Source organism: Microtus pennsylvanicus, chromosome 20 (assembly GCF_037038515.1).
Source record: "Microtus pennsylvanicus isolate mMicPen1 chromosome 20, mMicPen1.hap1, whole genome shotgun sequence".
Classification (NCBI taxonomy): domain Eukaryota; kingdom Metazoa; phylum Chordata; class Mammalia; order Rodentia; family Cricetidae; genus Microtus; species Microtus pennsylvanicus.
Window position 1 is genome coordinate 17047652 of NC_134598.1, and position 15973 is coordinate 17063624.

Below are 15973 nucleotides of genomic sequence, written 5' to 3' on the forward strand. Positions count from 1 at the left end.
TGCTTCCATTAGGTTCAGCTATAAGGCATTTTCCTAGTTAGTGATTGACAGGGGAGGACCCAGCCCATTATGGGTGGTGCCATCATTGGACTGGTGGTCCTGGACTTTTTAAGAAAGCAGACTGAGCCAGCCATGAGGAGCAAGCCAGTAAGCAGCTCCCATTCATGGCCTCTGCATCAGTTCCTGCCTCCTCCAGGTTCCTGTCCTGCATGAGTTCCTGCCCTCACTACCTTTGAAGATGAACTGTTATATACAGCTGTGCGCAAAATAAACCCATTCTTCTCCAAGCTGGTTTTGATCATGGCATTTTATCAAAGCAACAGTAACCATAACTAAGACAACAACCTTTTGGCAAAAAGATTTATAAGTGGTTAAGAGCACCTGCTACGATTTCAGAGGAGCTGACTTTAGTTACCAACACCCACACCAGACAGTTCCTAATCGCCTGCAGCTCCAGCTCCAGGGCATCCAGACAATCTGCAGGTCCCCCACTCACATGCACATATCCACACACAGCCACACACACAAATAATAAAACCAGCCTTAGAAGATTAGAGAGAGACACATGTAGGTACTGTTAGGTAAAAGGCTGATGGAGAACAGGATGTCTGTGGAGCGCCAAGTACAGCATTTCTGTTTTATTCAACAGATAACGTGACACTTCATCCACATCAATCTCAGGTCCCCACTAGTAGGACAACCAGAAATTATGAGAATCTTCATGTGTGATGGAACATGCTGTAATACACCTCCCTATAAAACACTACTTTTCAAAAATGGTCAAAATTAATGTAATCAAATCTTGACACTTCTCCAAATTTACAAGAATTACAAAGGCAAAGAAACAAATTAAATAATCGACGAAGGAATCAAAGAGTCAACACTGTTCAGGAGTCAAAGGCACATGAGACAAAACAAACAAGATCACTCTTCAGCACTGAAGATGTAATATCATAATTACCAAATAGTTTTGATTTCAACAAGCCTCCTAAAGACCTGGGGCTGGGATGTAGCTCAGTGGTAGAAGTCTAACCTAGCATGCTGAAGGTGCTGGGTTCAATCTTAAATACGACATAAACTGGGCATGATGGTACCCACATGTAATCCTGGCACTCACAAGGAGAAAGCGGAAGGATCATGAATTCAAGGCTGTCCTCCAAATCACACAGTTGGAAGCCTGCCTGAATTACACGGGACTCTAGGGAAAGAGGGGCTGAACAAGCCTGATCTCAAAAAGGAATTCATAAAGTCACACTAAAATCTGACAGTAGTGTAGTTATGATAGATAGAGGTCTAAATGTAATTTTAAAAAGTAGCTAAATAATAGCTCCCTTTCCCCTTATCCATGGATACTACATTCCAAGACCACAGATGATTCTTGCAATTTTTTTATTTTTTATATTTGTACTATTTTTTATGATTTGTTTATTATGTATACAGTGTTGTGCCTGTAAGTATGCCTGCCTGCCAGAAAAAGGCACCAGATCTCATTAAAGATGGTTGTGAACCACCATGTGGTTGCTAGGAACTGAACTCAGAACCTCAGGAAGAGCAGCCAGTGCTCCTAACCTCTGAGCCATCTCTCCAGTCCCAACAATACTAAGTCATACTATATACGGACACACCTAATAACGTTTAGTTTATAAGTGAGTGCCATAAGGGATTAACAATAACAAAAACAATAATTATAGCAATATGCTGTAGTAGAACCTATAGAGACGTTCCCCTCTGGCCATGGCATGGCTGCTGCATCCAGCAGAACACCCTGAACGACGGGATGATTCACATTCCTAGAAGGACAGAGCAGGATCTTGGACAAGATTTCATCACAAGACTCAGAATTAAGTGCAACTTAAAACTGAGGAGTTTCTCATTTCTGGAATTTCCCATTTGACAATTTCAAACCATAATTATGAACAGATAACCGAAACCAAGCAAAATAAAAAGTGGAACAATAAATTCAAGTTAAGTCTTAAAAGCAATAGCTCTTCCACTGCAGCTATGGAGTGCCACGGGGAAACAGAATATGCAACCAAACTCTAGCTGAGTACCAGAACCCGGCATAAAGTAGGAAGTGCAATCCATGGGCTTGAGGGAGTCTCTGACACCCTTTTACAGGGTCAGCAAGGCCAAAGTCAGTTTCATAGTATTACACTATCAGTCACCAAACTCGCTGCTGCCATGTACTCATGGAAAAGAATGTTTTCTTGATGAAATTCAAAACACTGAAAAAAAACTATTACTGTTGAACCTTTTATACACATAGATTTTGATATTCTGTATGATAAAATGGAAAATGTATAAGTCACTACCGTGTAGCATTTTAATACAAAATTCAAAACAAACCAGCTTTAATTTAGAAGAATGCACAAAGTTCATAAATGCATTTTCCAATTCCATTTGGCAGCCAATGTTTAAGAGTACCGTTCATCAAGTTTTGCTGAACTAAAAACAGAACAATGCCTGATTTGTTATGTGCATATAACAAATCTGTATGTCCAGATTTTATTCCTATACTTAAATTTATCATATTAAAACACATTGATTATACAGAAGCAGAAATCAAAACACAGGGGTCCCTTTTTATTAAGCTAGATATTAAAAAGACTTGTAAAAATACCAAGTAGTAAGGAAGGGGCATCATTTTTAATAAAAAAAAATTTCATGATCCAGCATTTCCAAACACTCAAATGAAGGAAATCAGTATTCAAGCAATTTTGCAATTCAATATTTCCTAAAGTCACAATAACCATGATATAGAATCAACCTACAGGCTCCTGAATAAACAAAATGTTATATATGTGTGCAATGTTCATGGAAAACTAAATCCTAGTAACGACATGAAGAGAACGGGAAGATAACTACATTAGATAAAGTAAGCAGACACAAAACTCAAGTAACCAGAGGTATGGGAGCTAAAAGAATCAATAAGGTAGCAGCTAAAGGAACTGGACTAACAGAAGTGAGTGTAAAATAGTGGTTATAGACTACTGGAAATGGAGAGGAAAGAGGGTAGGTAGAGAAAGAATGGCTAACGCTCACCAGCTTCCAGCGCCTAAAATTACTTCCCTGTCTCTGCAGACAGGTTATCACTGGGTAGCCTGCCCGGCCTTGAACTCACACTGCTCTTCTCTGTACCCTGACTGTGAGGACCCTAAGTGTGTACTCCTGTGCCATGACCCAGCACAACAACTGTGGGTGACCATGATCAATCAACAGGGGTGACAAGTGTTCTATGACCCAGCACAACAACTGTGGGTGACCATGATCAATCAACAGGGGTGACCAAGTGTTCTATGACCCAGCACAACTGTGGGTGACCATGATCATGTACTCAAAATAGCTTGTAATGAGAATTTTATAAATTCCCAACACAAAAGTACATGAAGTGATGTTAAACACAAGTTCATCAATATGAACATGTGTTTATTGTTTTAATTCAATTAATAAAAAACATTTTCTAATTCCATAGGGTTAATTGTTATTATGGTAAATATCAACAATTGCAATTCATATAAATAGAACCTCTTGGAAATTTTCAATGTTTTATGGATGTAAGGAGGCCTTAAGACCAAAAAGTAAAAGAATTCCTGGTTTACAAGAATGAGACAACTAACAAAATGTGTTGTTGAATCTAAGCGGAGTCGAATAAGTAGAAAGGAAGGTGTACTAAGTCTGTTGCAAAGATCCAAGCAAAATAAACAACAGCAGTGAATCTGCACAAATCCAGATGGAAATGCAGTGTGGACAACGAATGTCAGGCTTCTGCTGACGAACAAGAACTCAAGCCTGAGGCTTCTTACCCTGGCTGTGAGGACTTGCGGGACTGAGAGAGAGCTGGTGCGGATCTTTAGTTGGTGTTGGGTATGCCTCTTTCCCTTGGCGCTGACTCATCTTTCCTGGGGTCAAATGCTGAGGTTCCTCACTGTTTGCTACAACAGCTCAAGAAAAGAAAAGAAAAGTAATTACCATTAAAGCCATGGGTTTTGTAGCATAACTAATAATTTGAATAAAACTAAAATTCCTCTATGATTATATTAATCTTACAACTTTAGTAAGCTTGCATAATCATTTTGTTTTTATGTTCAGATACTATAAATCCAAGAGGAATAGACACGTAAGTCTCAGTTAAATAAACAGATTATAGACATTGTATATATCAACTGGTAGGGCCCCTATGGTTTACTGTGTATCTTTCACAGGGTAACATTAACTTTTCATCATCTGTCAAAATATAACAGGGAAAGACAAGTCATCTCAGAGAAGAGACACAAATGGTCAAAAGTATAAGGGAAGATGTACAGCAGTATTAATTACAAATCAGTGGCTGGTGGAAACCAAACTGTACATTCAACTGAATTTCTACTCTGGTTTCTAATTTTTGATGGCAAATAGTAAGATCAGCACATAATAGGCAAGACTCACATTCGTCCTAGTTTTCAAAGTCTATCTTCAAAAGGCCCCCTGATATGGGCTAGAGAGAGATGGCTCAGCAGTTAGGAGCACTTGTTGCAAGTTCTACCCTTGCTATAGAGTGTTAAAGTTCAAGGTCTGCCTTAGCAACTTAGTGAGACTGTTTCAGTTAGTCTCCACAGCTCGGATATAGCAATGATGCTAGCCTGGGAAGGGTCCTGGGTTTCATCCCTAGTAAAAAGAAAAGAGGGGTGGGGGAGGCGCTCCCCTTACAATAAATCCATTGTCTCAAGAGCCAAAGGGTCAGCACCTTGGTATCTTTTCAACCTCCTTTTGGTTCCTGAAATAAGGGCCACCTCAGTTTTCCTTAAAAATGCTATCTTGCAATTTTCTGAGCCTGTTTTATTTCTTTTTAAAATTTATTTTTTAATGTGTGTTGTATCTATGTGAATGTATGCCACAAGTGTATGTGGATGCCTATGGAGGCCAGAATCGGGTGTCAGATCCCTCTACAGCAGTGGTTCTCAACCTTCCTAATGCTGTGAACCTTTAATACAGTTCCTCATGTTGTGCTGACCTCAATCAGAACTTTATTTGGTTGCTACTTCATAACTGCAATTTTTCTGTTATGAATCATAATGTAAATATCTGATATGCGACTACGTGACAGGGTCTTTAGACGACCAAAGAGGTCATGACCCACAGGCTGAGAACTGCTGCTCTAGAGCTAGGGTTACAGGTGGTTGTGAGCCAACAATGTGGATATTAGGAACAGATCTCAGGACCTCTGGAAGAAAAGCTCCCTTAACTGCTGAGCCATTTCTCTAGACCTTAGGGCCTGTTTCTCATTCCTTCTATCAGGAATACTCTGGCCCAGATTTTTATTTATAGTTTCCTCTTGCTTGCTCTCTGTATTCAAATGTTATCTGTTTGGAAAAGTCTTTTGGTTTCTTCATGGTGCTTGCTGATAAACAGGTTCTTGGTTTTAATAAAGCACAATTCATGGATCTCTATGTGTTAGTGTCCGCCCATCTCAAGCTATTGTCTGTCACCATGATTTCCATGGTAGCCTGTATTCACCATCTGAAATATTTAACTATTGCCTCTCTTCTCCTCCACTAGAACTTAAATTTCATGACACAAGATTTTTGTCTGCTTCATTTCCCCATGTTTAATCCTGATTTGCTTCCTGACACATTTGAAGATACTGCTTTTCCTGTTACACTAAAGGTATGTGATAAAATTTTACTTAAAAGCCAATCAAACTAGCTTTCTTATTGTTATGAAGCTTCACCATCATAAAGTATATATTTTGGTTCCTCGAGCTACTAAATCTGGTTTGTTTTGTTGATTAAAAAATAAACAGATTTGTAATTAATAGTAGGAATGCACAAAAACTAAGTCATTTATACAACATGATCCCTTCATATGTGTAGTCCACAAACATAACAGAGGAAAGACAAGGCATTAGGACACCTGATCAGGCATACCAGACAAACAGAGTCCATTCCTTCATTGCAGCACACACGAGCAATTTCCCATGAAAATTAAGGAAACAAATGAAAATACAAAACTTGAAAACTTTTAAAACAGAGTATTTATATAGATTTGGGGCAGGTAGTAATCCCTATACAAAGATATAATAACACTAATTAAAAAGGAATTAATAAATACTAGCACTACAACATTAAAATTAGGAATTCAGTCATTAGATAATCCCATAACGAAACTGAAAAAACACTGAGCAGGAGAATATATTGATAGCCATAAAGCTAACAAAGGTTGTGTCTAAAGTGTTTTCAATCTATAGCTCCTATATATCAATTAGAAAAGACCAACAGCATCACAGAAAAATAGAAGGGAGAACTGAACAGCATTTCGCAGAAAATGAAAATGTCAGTAAGCACATGAAAATATTACCTCTGCTTAATAATCAGGGAGACGGAAATCAGTTTCACAGTAGGATATTTTATAGTCGCCAGAACCAAAAAATTAACAAACCTGATAATACCAAATAAGGAAGATAGGATCATCAAGATCTTGGGCACTGCTGGAGTATAAGATGATACTGGCATTTGGGGAATAACTTGGGACTAGCACATGATGAATGCAATACGATCTTATTCTTATAATACCTAGAAAAACTCCCGTGTATTCTAAGAGACATGAGTAAGAATTTTCAAACAACACTGTTCAGAAAAAAAAGAAAAACGTTCAAAAAACTTAAGTGCTCGCCAGTTCCAAATAAAATGGAGTGGGGTGAGGAGCACTGGAGAAACAGCTCAGCAGATAAGAGCACTCATTGCTCTGCAGACAACCTGGGTTAGAATCCCCATACACACACATGACAACTCACAACCATCTGTAGTTCCAGTTCTTGGGGTACCAACACCCTCATCTGAACCTCTGCTGGCACCAGGTATACAGACACGCATGCAGGCAAAGCACACATACTCATAAAATAAAGCAACAATAATAATTCTAAAATAAAATATTTAAATGAGTTGTCCAGGTGTGTGGTGTGTATCGTTAATCCCATACATGGAGGGCAAAGGCAGTCTACACAGTAAGACACAGTAAGATGGGCTGATAACCTGAGGAACAAGCACAAGCTAGACTGATATATGGCATCTATATCTGGATCAAACAGCACAGAAGAACCAGAGAAATACAACTACAAAATCAAGTTCTCAACATGATACAGTGCTTTAAAAATAAGGAGGGCACCTGGCTAGCATAAAAGAGGTGGCCTGGAATTAATCTCTCATATCAGAAAAGAAACAAGTAAGAAATAAAAAAGAAAAACAAGCAAAACTTAGGAATACAGGGACCGGAGAGACAACTCGGTGGTAAAGGCACTTGCCGCCAAACCTGATGACCCAAGTCCAGGACTCACATAGTGAAACAAGAGAACTGACTCCCACAAGTTGTCCTCTGACCTCCAAAAGCACACTGACCACACGAATGTTAACACACACACGCATGCATGCACACACACACACAATTAATGTTAGATTAAAAATCTTAGAGATACATATGCAATTAAAATTTTTTAAATTTGAAAAAACAATACTTTTTAAGTGAAAAATAAAAATAAGATAAACAAAATAGCCGTCATGCATGGGAAAGGCCACAAGTTAGAGAAAAGGAGTAGATTAAAGCATGCTTTAGTATCTAACACACAGGTGTGTGTCTTAAATAACTCTACTCATAGGGAACAGTTCAGTTCACCTCTTCCCAACTCAATGGTCATGTGATTTTTGGAGACACGATTTCAACACAGAACCCAAACTGTACAGAACTCACACATTCCAGTCTGCCTGCCTCCTTACATCTTACAGGAAACCGTTAGATGCTGGAATTACAAACTTGTGCCGTCATGCCCAGATCTCAAGCAATCTCTTCTTTCAGAGTGTTTCGCAGCAAGACAGAAAGCCCATCTTCCTCTCTGTTCTGTCTCAACTCATTTACAAGCATTAACCATTTACAAACAAAGGAAGCTCTCATAACACAAATCATTCAATGTCCTATAGAAAGTGCACAGCAGAAGAGTACAGAAGCATATGAAGCATAATGACTTTGTTTCTGTGTGTAACACTGACGCAACTGATCAACGTTTGCTAAGTAACTCAAAAGCTATTTGCCATTGCAAGTGTAGTTTCTGTCAAGTGATTCCCCGGCCAACGGCGACATTACAGTGCCCTCTGGTGGTTCCACTTATAGTGCAAGTAGCCTACTTTGCAGCTCCTGTTACTTAACAGAAATCACAGCGGAATAATTAATATTATGGTTACTGTACAAGGTGTGAATCTATCACTTTCCTTAGTTCCTGAATTTAATTTAAACACTTCAAGAATTTTCCAAGTTCTGAGGTTTGTCCGTAGGTTACATGGAAGCCAAGATAAGGTGCCTAAGAAACCTGTATGTCAACCTAAACGTTTACGAGTCTTTCTCTTTGGAGATTATGGTAGTGATAGGATACAGTAATCCATAGAGGCTTTTTAGGATTTAAAAATATTCTTGGCAAAATAAAAAACTGGGTAAAAAGGATTTATGCTCTACTTTAAAATTCTCCACTACCTGATAATATTGCTATTTAATGTGCAATATATTTTAAACAGTAAGACCTGTGGCAATTTTAAAAGTTAGTCCATTACTTTAAATTATCATCTTATTAAAAAGTTAAAAATATATTCTAGCCAGTATTTGAGGAGAAAAGCAACTAACACAGACCAAAGATTATATATGGTCTAGTTTTTACTAAAATATACTACTTGTGGAAAATAATGGGTTTCATTATGACATAATGTATGTAATCGTACTCATGCCACCAACTGCCCTCTCTCTAGAATGACAGCAGTGACAAAAATCTCACTATGAAGAACTTCTGCCATTATCTTGTTCGGTCCCTTTCTTTGAACCCCAAAGGACAGAGATGGCTTGCAACGAAGAGTTGTAGTAGGAGCTGAGGGCCTCTTCCCACAGCCCGGCTCCAGGCCGCCTGTCTAGCTTATGCCCCGAAATAACAACACACAAACTGTATTCTTTTAAACACTGCCTGGCCCATTATATCTAGCCTCTTCTAGGCTAATTCTCACGTATTAATTTAGCCCATTTCTAATAATCTGTGTAGCACCACTAGGTGCACTTACCGGGAAAGATTCAGCATGTCTGACCTGGCGGCTTGCTTCATGGCGTCTGCCCTGCAGAGCGGTGGCATGGTGTCTGAGCTCACTTCCTCTTCCTCCCAGCATTCTGTTTACTCCACCCACCTATTTTCTAACCTATCAGGGCCAAGCAGTTTCTTTATTTTTTAACCAATGACCTTCCTCCATCAAAGAGTTGACTACTAGAAACAAATACTAAAACTTCTAAATCAGTTTCCTATGTTGTTATTCAGTAAAATCAAATCCTCTGTCCAGTTTTTGATGGAATAACACTTTAACAATTTTGCTAGACCTTAACTCAAGCAGCAATGCCTTTCTCTCGCTTTGTAGTTCAGCAGCAGTCAACAGTGCGTGACAGCAACTGTAGCTTCCTGGAGATTAAGCCTTTAGCTGTAGACTTTTCATTTATAAAATTAATATTTTATTAGCTATCTAAGAAGTTCTTTTCAGTTCAGTGTTGCTAAGATTTCTTTAATGTAGCGACAATCCTGTCACTGTTTAGATGGACTGAACAACCCCGAAGGGCCATGATTTATTTTTTGTGCTTATTCAAAAGCTACCACAATGTGCAACCCTATTCAGAAAACAAAAACAAAACCAGCAAAATTTGTTCCAGTAAACTGGACATAATTACGTTTTAATGGCTAATCTTCTAGACTTGCAAGATAAAACATATTTTAAAAAGCAAACAAAAACATCACAGTCAAATTATATTAAAATTCTACAAACTAAAACACTATTTCTTGGTTTGGGGCGGCAGTGAAGTCCTTCTATGATCTCTTCATGTGATGACTGAGCAAGAGTTTAGTGAGAAGAAAGTCCTAAACAATAAATCGTCCATCCTCTAGAGCAGTGGTTCTCACCTTCCTAAAGCCACAGCCCTTTAACACAGTTCTTCATGTTGTGGTGACTCCCAAGCATAAAATTATTTCATTGCTACTTCATAACTGTAATTTTGCTACTGTTATGAATCATACTGTAAATCTCTGTGTTTTCTGATGGGCTTAGGTGACCCTGTGAAAGGATCATTAGACCCGAGAGGAGTGGGACCCACAGATAACTCTGAGCAGTTACAGGTGCTCGTCCTCGGGAAGAGCAGCACGTGCTCTCTCGGCTCTAGACAGCGTGACCTCTGTCTGGCTCTGTGGAGGCTCTCACATGGAGACTGTGACAGATGAACAGTGGGCACTGAGCATTTCTCCGATCAAAACTGGGAAAGTATCGGTTGTTTACAAGTAAGACCAAAACATTATCATGTCCCCAAAGCATGGCAACCCAACTTTAGCTACTTACTTGATGGCCCAAGGACATCTTTGCTATCACCAAGAAGCTTTTAATGCAGAGGAATTGAGCAGCAAACACACACAATCCAAACCAGGAAGAAGCAAACACCGACGGAAGCAGCAGTGAGACAAAAGGACAAGAGGAACAGCGTTAGTGTGTGAGTAGGCAGCGCATGCACATTAGTGTCAATCATCATAATTTATAAGACATTTTCTTCTCTATACCAAAAGAACCTTGGCGGACACAATACCAAATGTTTGTTTTCACTTGGGAAGTGAGGGTAGGAAGGGAAAACGGAATCACCAAAGTGCGTTGCTTTGCGATGATTCAAGCCGAAAGTTCCTTTAGATTCCAATTCAAGGTAGGGATTAGGAGCCGTAAAGCTTCTTCAGAAACCTAAGAGCACTGAGCATTCCTTCTTTTCCATCTGAAGCTTTAAACTACCTACCATCCACCCTCTACTGAGCATGCGCTATGCATGCCACCAGAGCTCTCTACAGAGACTTAGTCTTACACAGAGAGGAGAACCTTACTTCACGCTTATTGTATGGTGACCTCGGGGCAAATGGCTTCTACAAAGACAATAACAAATAGATCATTGTTTAACCAAATGGCAAAAAGATAAAGAAAAGAGGAAATTATTGTCAGATAAATCGCCCAAGGTTGAGTTTTAAGTCAAGCCATGATTTTCTTAGGACTCGCTAAAGACAAGCATACCTGGAGCCACTAGTGCTTTAGGAAGTTCAGACATTCCATACCCCCCGGCCCTACCCCAGCCTCCCTGAGGACTCGAGGCTGGCCTCAATCCCACAGTGCTGCTCCTGCAACCTCCAGTGTTCCGCCATACCAAGCAGAAGATACAGTTCTTTAATGAAGAAGTTAAAATTAACATCAACAGGGGAAAAAAAAAAAACCTGCAGATCTCTACCTAGAAACTCTGGACTCCCTTATTGGGCACACAGCTCTCAGCTATCTTCAATTTCCCAAACCAGACTAAAAACTTCCCACTGATTGACTACATTGTTCCAGACACAGTGAAGGAACTGTAGCTGGCTGTGACCACACAAGGTGACCTGCTTGCTTCAGGCGTCTGTCATCTCCTTGGAGAACTCCTACCTGCCACTTTCCTAAAGTGACAGCTGTTGAGCAATTCTGAATATCATGTTCTGTGTCTATTTTTCTTCAGATGTTAATCCATGCATATTCTTCTACGAATGGATTTCAGTTTCAAAGAATACAGCTTGGCTGACAATGGACTCATTGTGCTTGGGTCCTTATTACAAACAGCTTGAAGGAGGAGATTAAAGTCCTTGTAAGGCAGGGCTGGAGAGATGACTCGGCTGCTCTTCCAGAGGACCAAGCTCACAACTGCCTGTGACTCTGGCTCCAGAGAATTCACTCCTGGCCTCTGCAGGCACCGTACTCACACATGCACACACCCACAGAAAAGGTTCACACATAAACACATAATTTAAATAAAAAAAATCTTAAAAGTTAGAAAAGCAAAAGTATCTGTGAAGACAATCTAAAATGGCGCCCAGTGGTCCTTATTCCCTGGTGAAGACTCCCTTCTCTCCCAGAGTGTGCAGAACTACTCTATTTCCTTTTGTTGCTTTTGCTTTGGGGCAGGAGGAGGTGTAGGCTTGGTTTGAACACAGTGCCCAGGCTATTCTGAAGCCCTTGATCTTCCCGCCTCAGCGCCCGGTCTGTAAAGCACGCACTAGCTCACTACTCATAAAGGGAGAACTGCAAAAGGACAGCGGCCTCTTCTGAGATCAGGTCGTGCTTACAGGACTCTCCCAGGCCAGTCTCAGGTGGCCCTCCAGAAGGCGGCCTTGCAGAGAGGCCCACAGGCAAGCACTGAGGTGAAGCACTAGGTCAGGTTGAAGAGGCTCTCTCCTCTCCAGCCAATCAATGGAGTTAACGGTACAATTCCCTCCTAATCTTCACTGTAACCAGCTGCTCCTGGATTCCTGAGTCACAAAGTTTGAAATAAATACTCATTTAATACTTGACTCTAGGATCACTTATGAGACAATAAATTGTAAATAAATAACGGTGGAAAACTGCAAGAAGGCAGGAAGCCAACAGAGACAACTCTAGCCAGTTTTAAACACGCTTCAGAGACACCTATGTCTAAAAACCTTGTTGCAATGATAAATTTAGAGAAAACTTACATTTACTTGTCTTAAAACAAACCTCAAGAAAAAACTAAAACTAAAACAAAGAAAATCAAATACAGTAGTTTGTCTACTCGAGGAGAGAAGGAGATTGTTCAGCAGGGAATAAGGACCAGTGGGTGCCATTTAGGATTATCACAAATACTTTTGCCTTTTTAATTCCTTAGACTTTATTATTATTATTTTCCTAGTTTAATCAGTAAATTGACAAAGAAAAACTGTAGTTTTAACCACACAAAAAGCAGGAGAGCAGGAATGTGTGTGCACATGTACCTATACCAAAAAAAAAAAAAAAAAACAATTACAAACCTCTGTATTTGAAGGTTTTAGGAGAGTAAAGGGTTAACACACTTATTTTTGCTGCACAGCTTTGTTTTATGTTCTCCAATCCTGTTGGCTCACAGCCTGGGCTGAGTTTTGTGCAGTTTCTATGCTTTACCTGTTCACGTTCAAAAACTAACTTTCAGCATAGACAGTAACTTTAGGTATTGTTCCCAAAACTGCATTAAAATACCAACATTACACCTTTCAGCATGCATGTGCCATTTGTGCCTTATCCCGTTCATTGGATTTAATCATAACTTGTTCAGTTTGACACAGTGAATGATGACCTGAAATAATACTGCCAATACATCCAGTAAATAGTTATAGTAACAGCTATAGGCGTAACATTTTAGCACCAAAGGATACTAGCAGTAAATGAGACAGACAAAAATCCTGTCCTGGGCTGGGCTCTGTACCTCAGTGGTACAGTGTGTGCCTCGTTCTGGGCCCTGGGTTTGACCCACACACCACCAATATCAGAATTCTGTCAGAGTAGTATTAAGTTTTAGTGGAGAAAAGGTAAAAGACCATAATAAACATTATATAGTTTAAAAATAAAAGGAGAAGATAAGCATAGAATAGGGGCATACTGAGCATCATGGGAAAACAGCTCTGGGCTTCAGACAGGCAGCCTAAGAACACCCTACTAAAGTGTTCAAACAGGATACGGAGAACTGTCAGAAAAAATGCTACAGGGAACAAAATGTAAATGCAGAGGACTGGGGTGTGAGCCAGTGCCAATGGCCTGGGAGTCAGGGTGACTCAGAAGCTAGACTGCATCAGGAAAAGAGAACTAACATTGAAGTCAAAGAGCTGAAATGATGCCAGACTACCAAGTCTTTGCACAGCCTCATTCAGTCTTTGGTTGTATCCTGAATGGGATTAGGGGAGCAATAAATGGTTTCAAGAAAGGAACTGACAAGGTCTGATTATATGTTAGCAGCATTATTCCAACTTGCTCTTTTGCAAACACTCTAAAAACAAGAGTGTAAATGGAGTTTACTCAAACAGTCTGGGGATAACACAGTAGCAGCAGTGCAGGTGACCAAAGGTTATTCAGGGCTGAACACAGTTTGAAAGGACAGCAGCGGGATTTCCGAACAGACCGAGTGGGAGGCAAGAGCGAAGCAATCAAGATGATTTCAAATGGTGTGCACTGAGCACCTGCATGATAGAAATGCCATTAGCTGGGCAGCTGTGTTATATGGAGAACACCAAGGAGCTCAGGAAGGCTACGCGGGAGACATCTGTTAAGATATCCAAGGGGATGTCCAAAAGGCAGCTGAATACATAAAGTCTGTACGGAGAAAAGGTCCAGGCTGGTACAAGAGGCACAAATGACGATATGCTTGAGTTAGGTTCATGACCTGAATACCTTAGTCACTGATGACTGACAACTGTCGTAGTATAAAGGAACAGCCACCAGAAAACCAACTTATAATAGAAAACAAACCTAAGACTCAAGTGAAAGCACTCCAAAGCCAAAGCTGAAACACGGAGGCTTCAGAAACACTTCCCTCAAAGATCTGACATCCCATAATGTTGGTAAGCCATCCTTCCCAAGCCACCTGAGCATCATGCCAACGGGAAGCAGGCACAAGCAAGTGAATATCTTCTTGTTATCTCTACCTTTGTCATTCTTACAGTTTTGGGATACAGCACCACGTTGTGTGACGCAGAAAGACTGAGAAATATCTAAAGTACTCTATACAAACATCTTGTACTTTATTTTTATAAACTAGTCACTCTTTGGCTTTAGTTAGAGCACTAAAATACTACTCACATCTCACAGAATCCAGAAACTTCTCAGAGTGAAAAACCATTAAGTCAGATTGAGGTATTTTCTTTTTATTCAATAAATATCCAAACTCATTTCAGTAATTTGTTACAGAAATAAATTTTCTAATTTGACTGGAATACTGATATGCTGGAAACTTTCATTTAAAGGATTTGTGGGCACTTTCATTAAAACAATATTTATAAGAATTCTTTAAATCATTACTCTATGAGTCTCAGAAAACAACGAAAACTGTGATCTAACTGTGTTGTATATCTAAATGCGTGGCACCTAATCTGTAAGTATTCCACCTTTAAGAAACACAAAGGACAAAGCAGAAGTTTATCACCATGCCCTTCAACCTAAGGACTCCTCAGTCTCAGCAACACCAAGACAACAGCCACCCCGTGGTACAAAGATGATTCCATGAGACTACAGTTTTAGCATAGTCCTTTCTTCCCTGTATATGCACTAGCTTGACTGAAGCCATCTGGTGAGCTCAAGGGGAAGTGCAGAAAGCTTATCCAGCAAGGACACAGCTGGCGGCACCTCTTCCCCCAGTACAGTTAGCTGATCAGTCACTCTCTGAAGCAATCCTGCTGCAGGCGGCTCCTAGAACCCACATTTTGAAGGATTACACAATGCATCTCAGGGTTCTATTCGGTGTTATCTTTGGCTCCGAGAAGAAGAAACTTAGGGAAGAATATATGATGCAGCTGGGAGCTGCTTGTTCTTAGAACAGAAGTCATCACTCTATACTTAGCTTGAATTTCTCATATTCCTCTAATCTGCAAAAATGTGCACATTTTATACTTGAGTTTTACATCAAAGATCTTAAAGCATCTTTTTCTCAGTGAACTTGAGCTTATCACTAATGGCTAGAGACTATGCCTTGGTCCATTAGGTACTTATCCCATTTTTACCACACTTAATATAAGAAAAACACATACAAACTAAGGAAAGATACACTAAAACATCAACAGGGTTGTATTCAGGAGGCAGAGTTTTATTTATTATGTTTTCTGTGTTTAATTATGGTACATTACTATGCATTACTTTTATAGTAAAAAGTAAGAAGTAGAAACAAAATTTTAGATTGGTCTATCTTCACTTGCTGTATTATATAATGGCAATGCACAAAGCGCAGTAGAAAACACCACTTCCGACTTGAAATCACAGAAAACACAGAACTGCTAGCATCTTAAACACAGGGTCATACATTACTCACTGTCTCTTCAACTGCAGCAACTTCTGAATATGACATGATCTAAAAAAAGAAAACAAATTTTCTCAGGAGCAATTTAATCTCAAATAGCTGAGGTCTGAAA

The 15973-nt window shown here is 39.7% G+C and overlaps 1 protein-coding gene across 13 annotated transcripts in view; it reads right to left on the bottom strand.

Annotated features, from left to right (window-relative positions):
- Osbpl8 (oxysterol binding protein like 8) overlaps positions 1-15973 on the bottom strand; it is a 135303-nt gene that overhangs the window by 67603 nt on the left and 51727 nt on the right. For 5 of the 13 annotated variants that reach the window (XM_075954719.1, XM_075954718.1, XM_075954715.1 and 2 more), the window contains 3 exons: positions 15874-15912; positions 10374-10410; positions 3804-3941 (listed from right to left, as the gene is read on the bottom strand). In XM_075954719.1, coding sequence (XP_075810834.1) covers positions 3804-3941; positions 10374-10410; positions 15874-15912 — 214 coding nt within the window. Of the gene's footprint in view, positions 1-3803; positions 3942-10373; positions 10411-15873; positions 15913-15973 lie in introns of those variants that run through there. The other 8 variants (XM_075954721.1, XM_075954720.1, XM_075954724.1 and 5 more) reach the window with 6 other exon arrangements.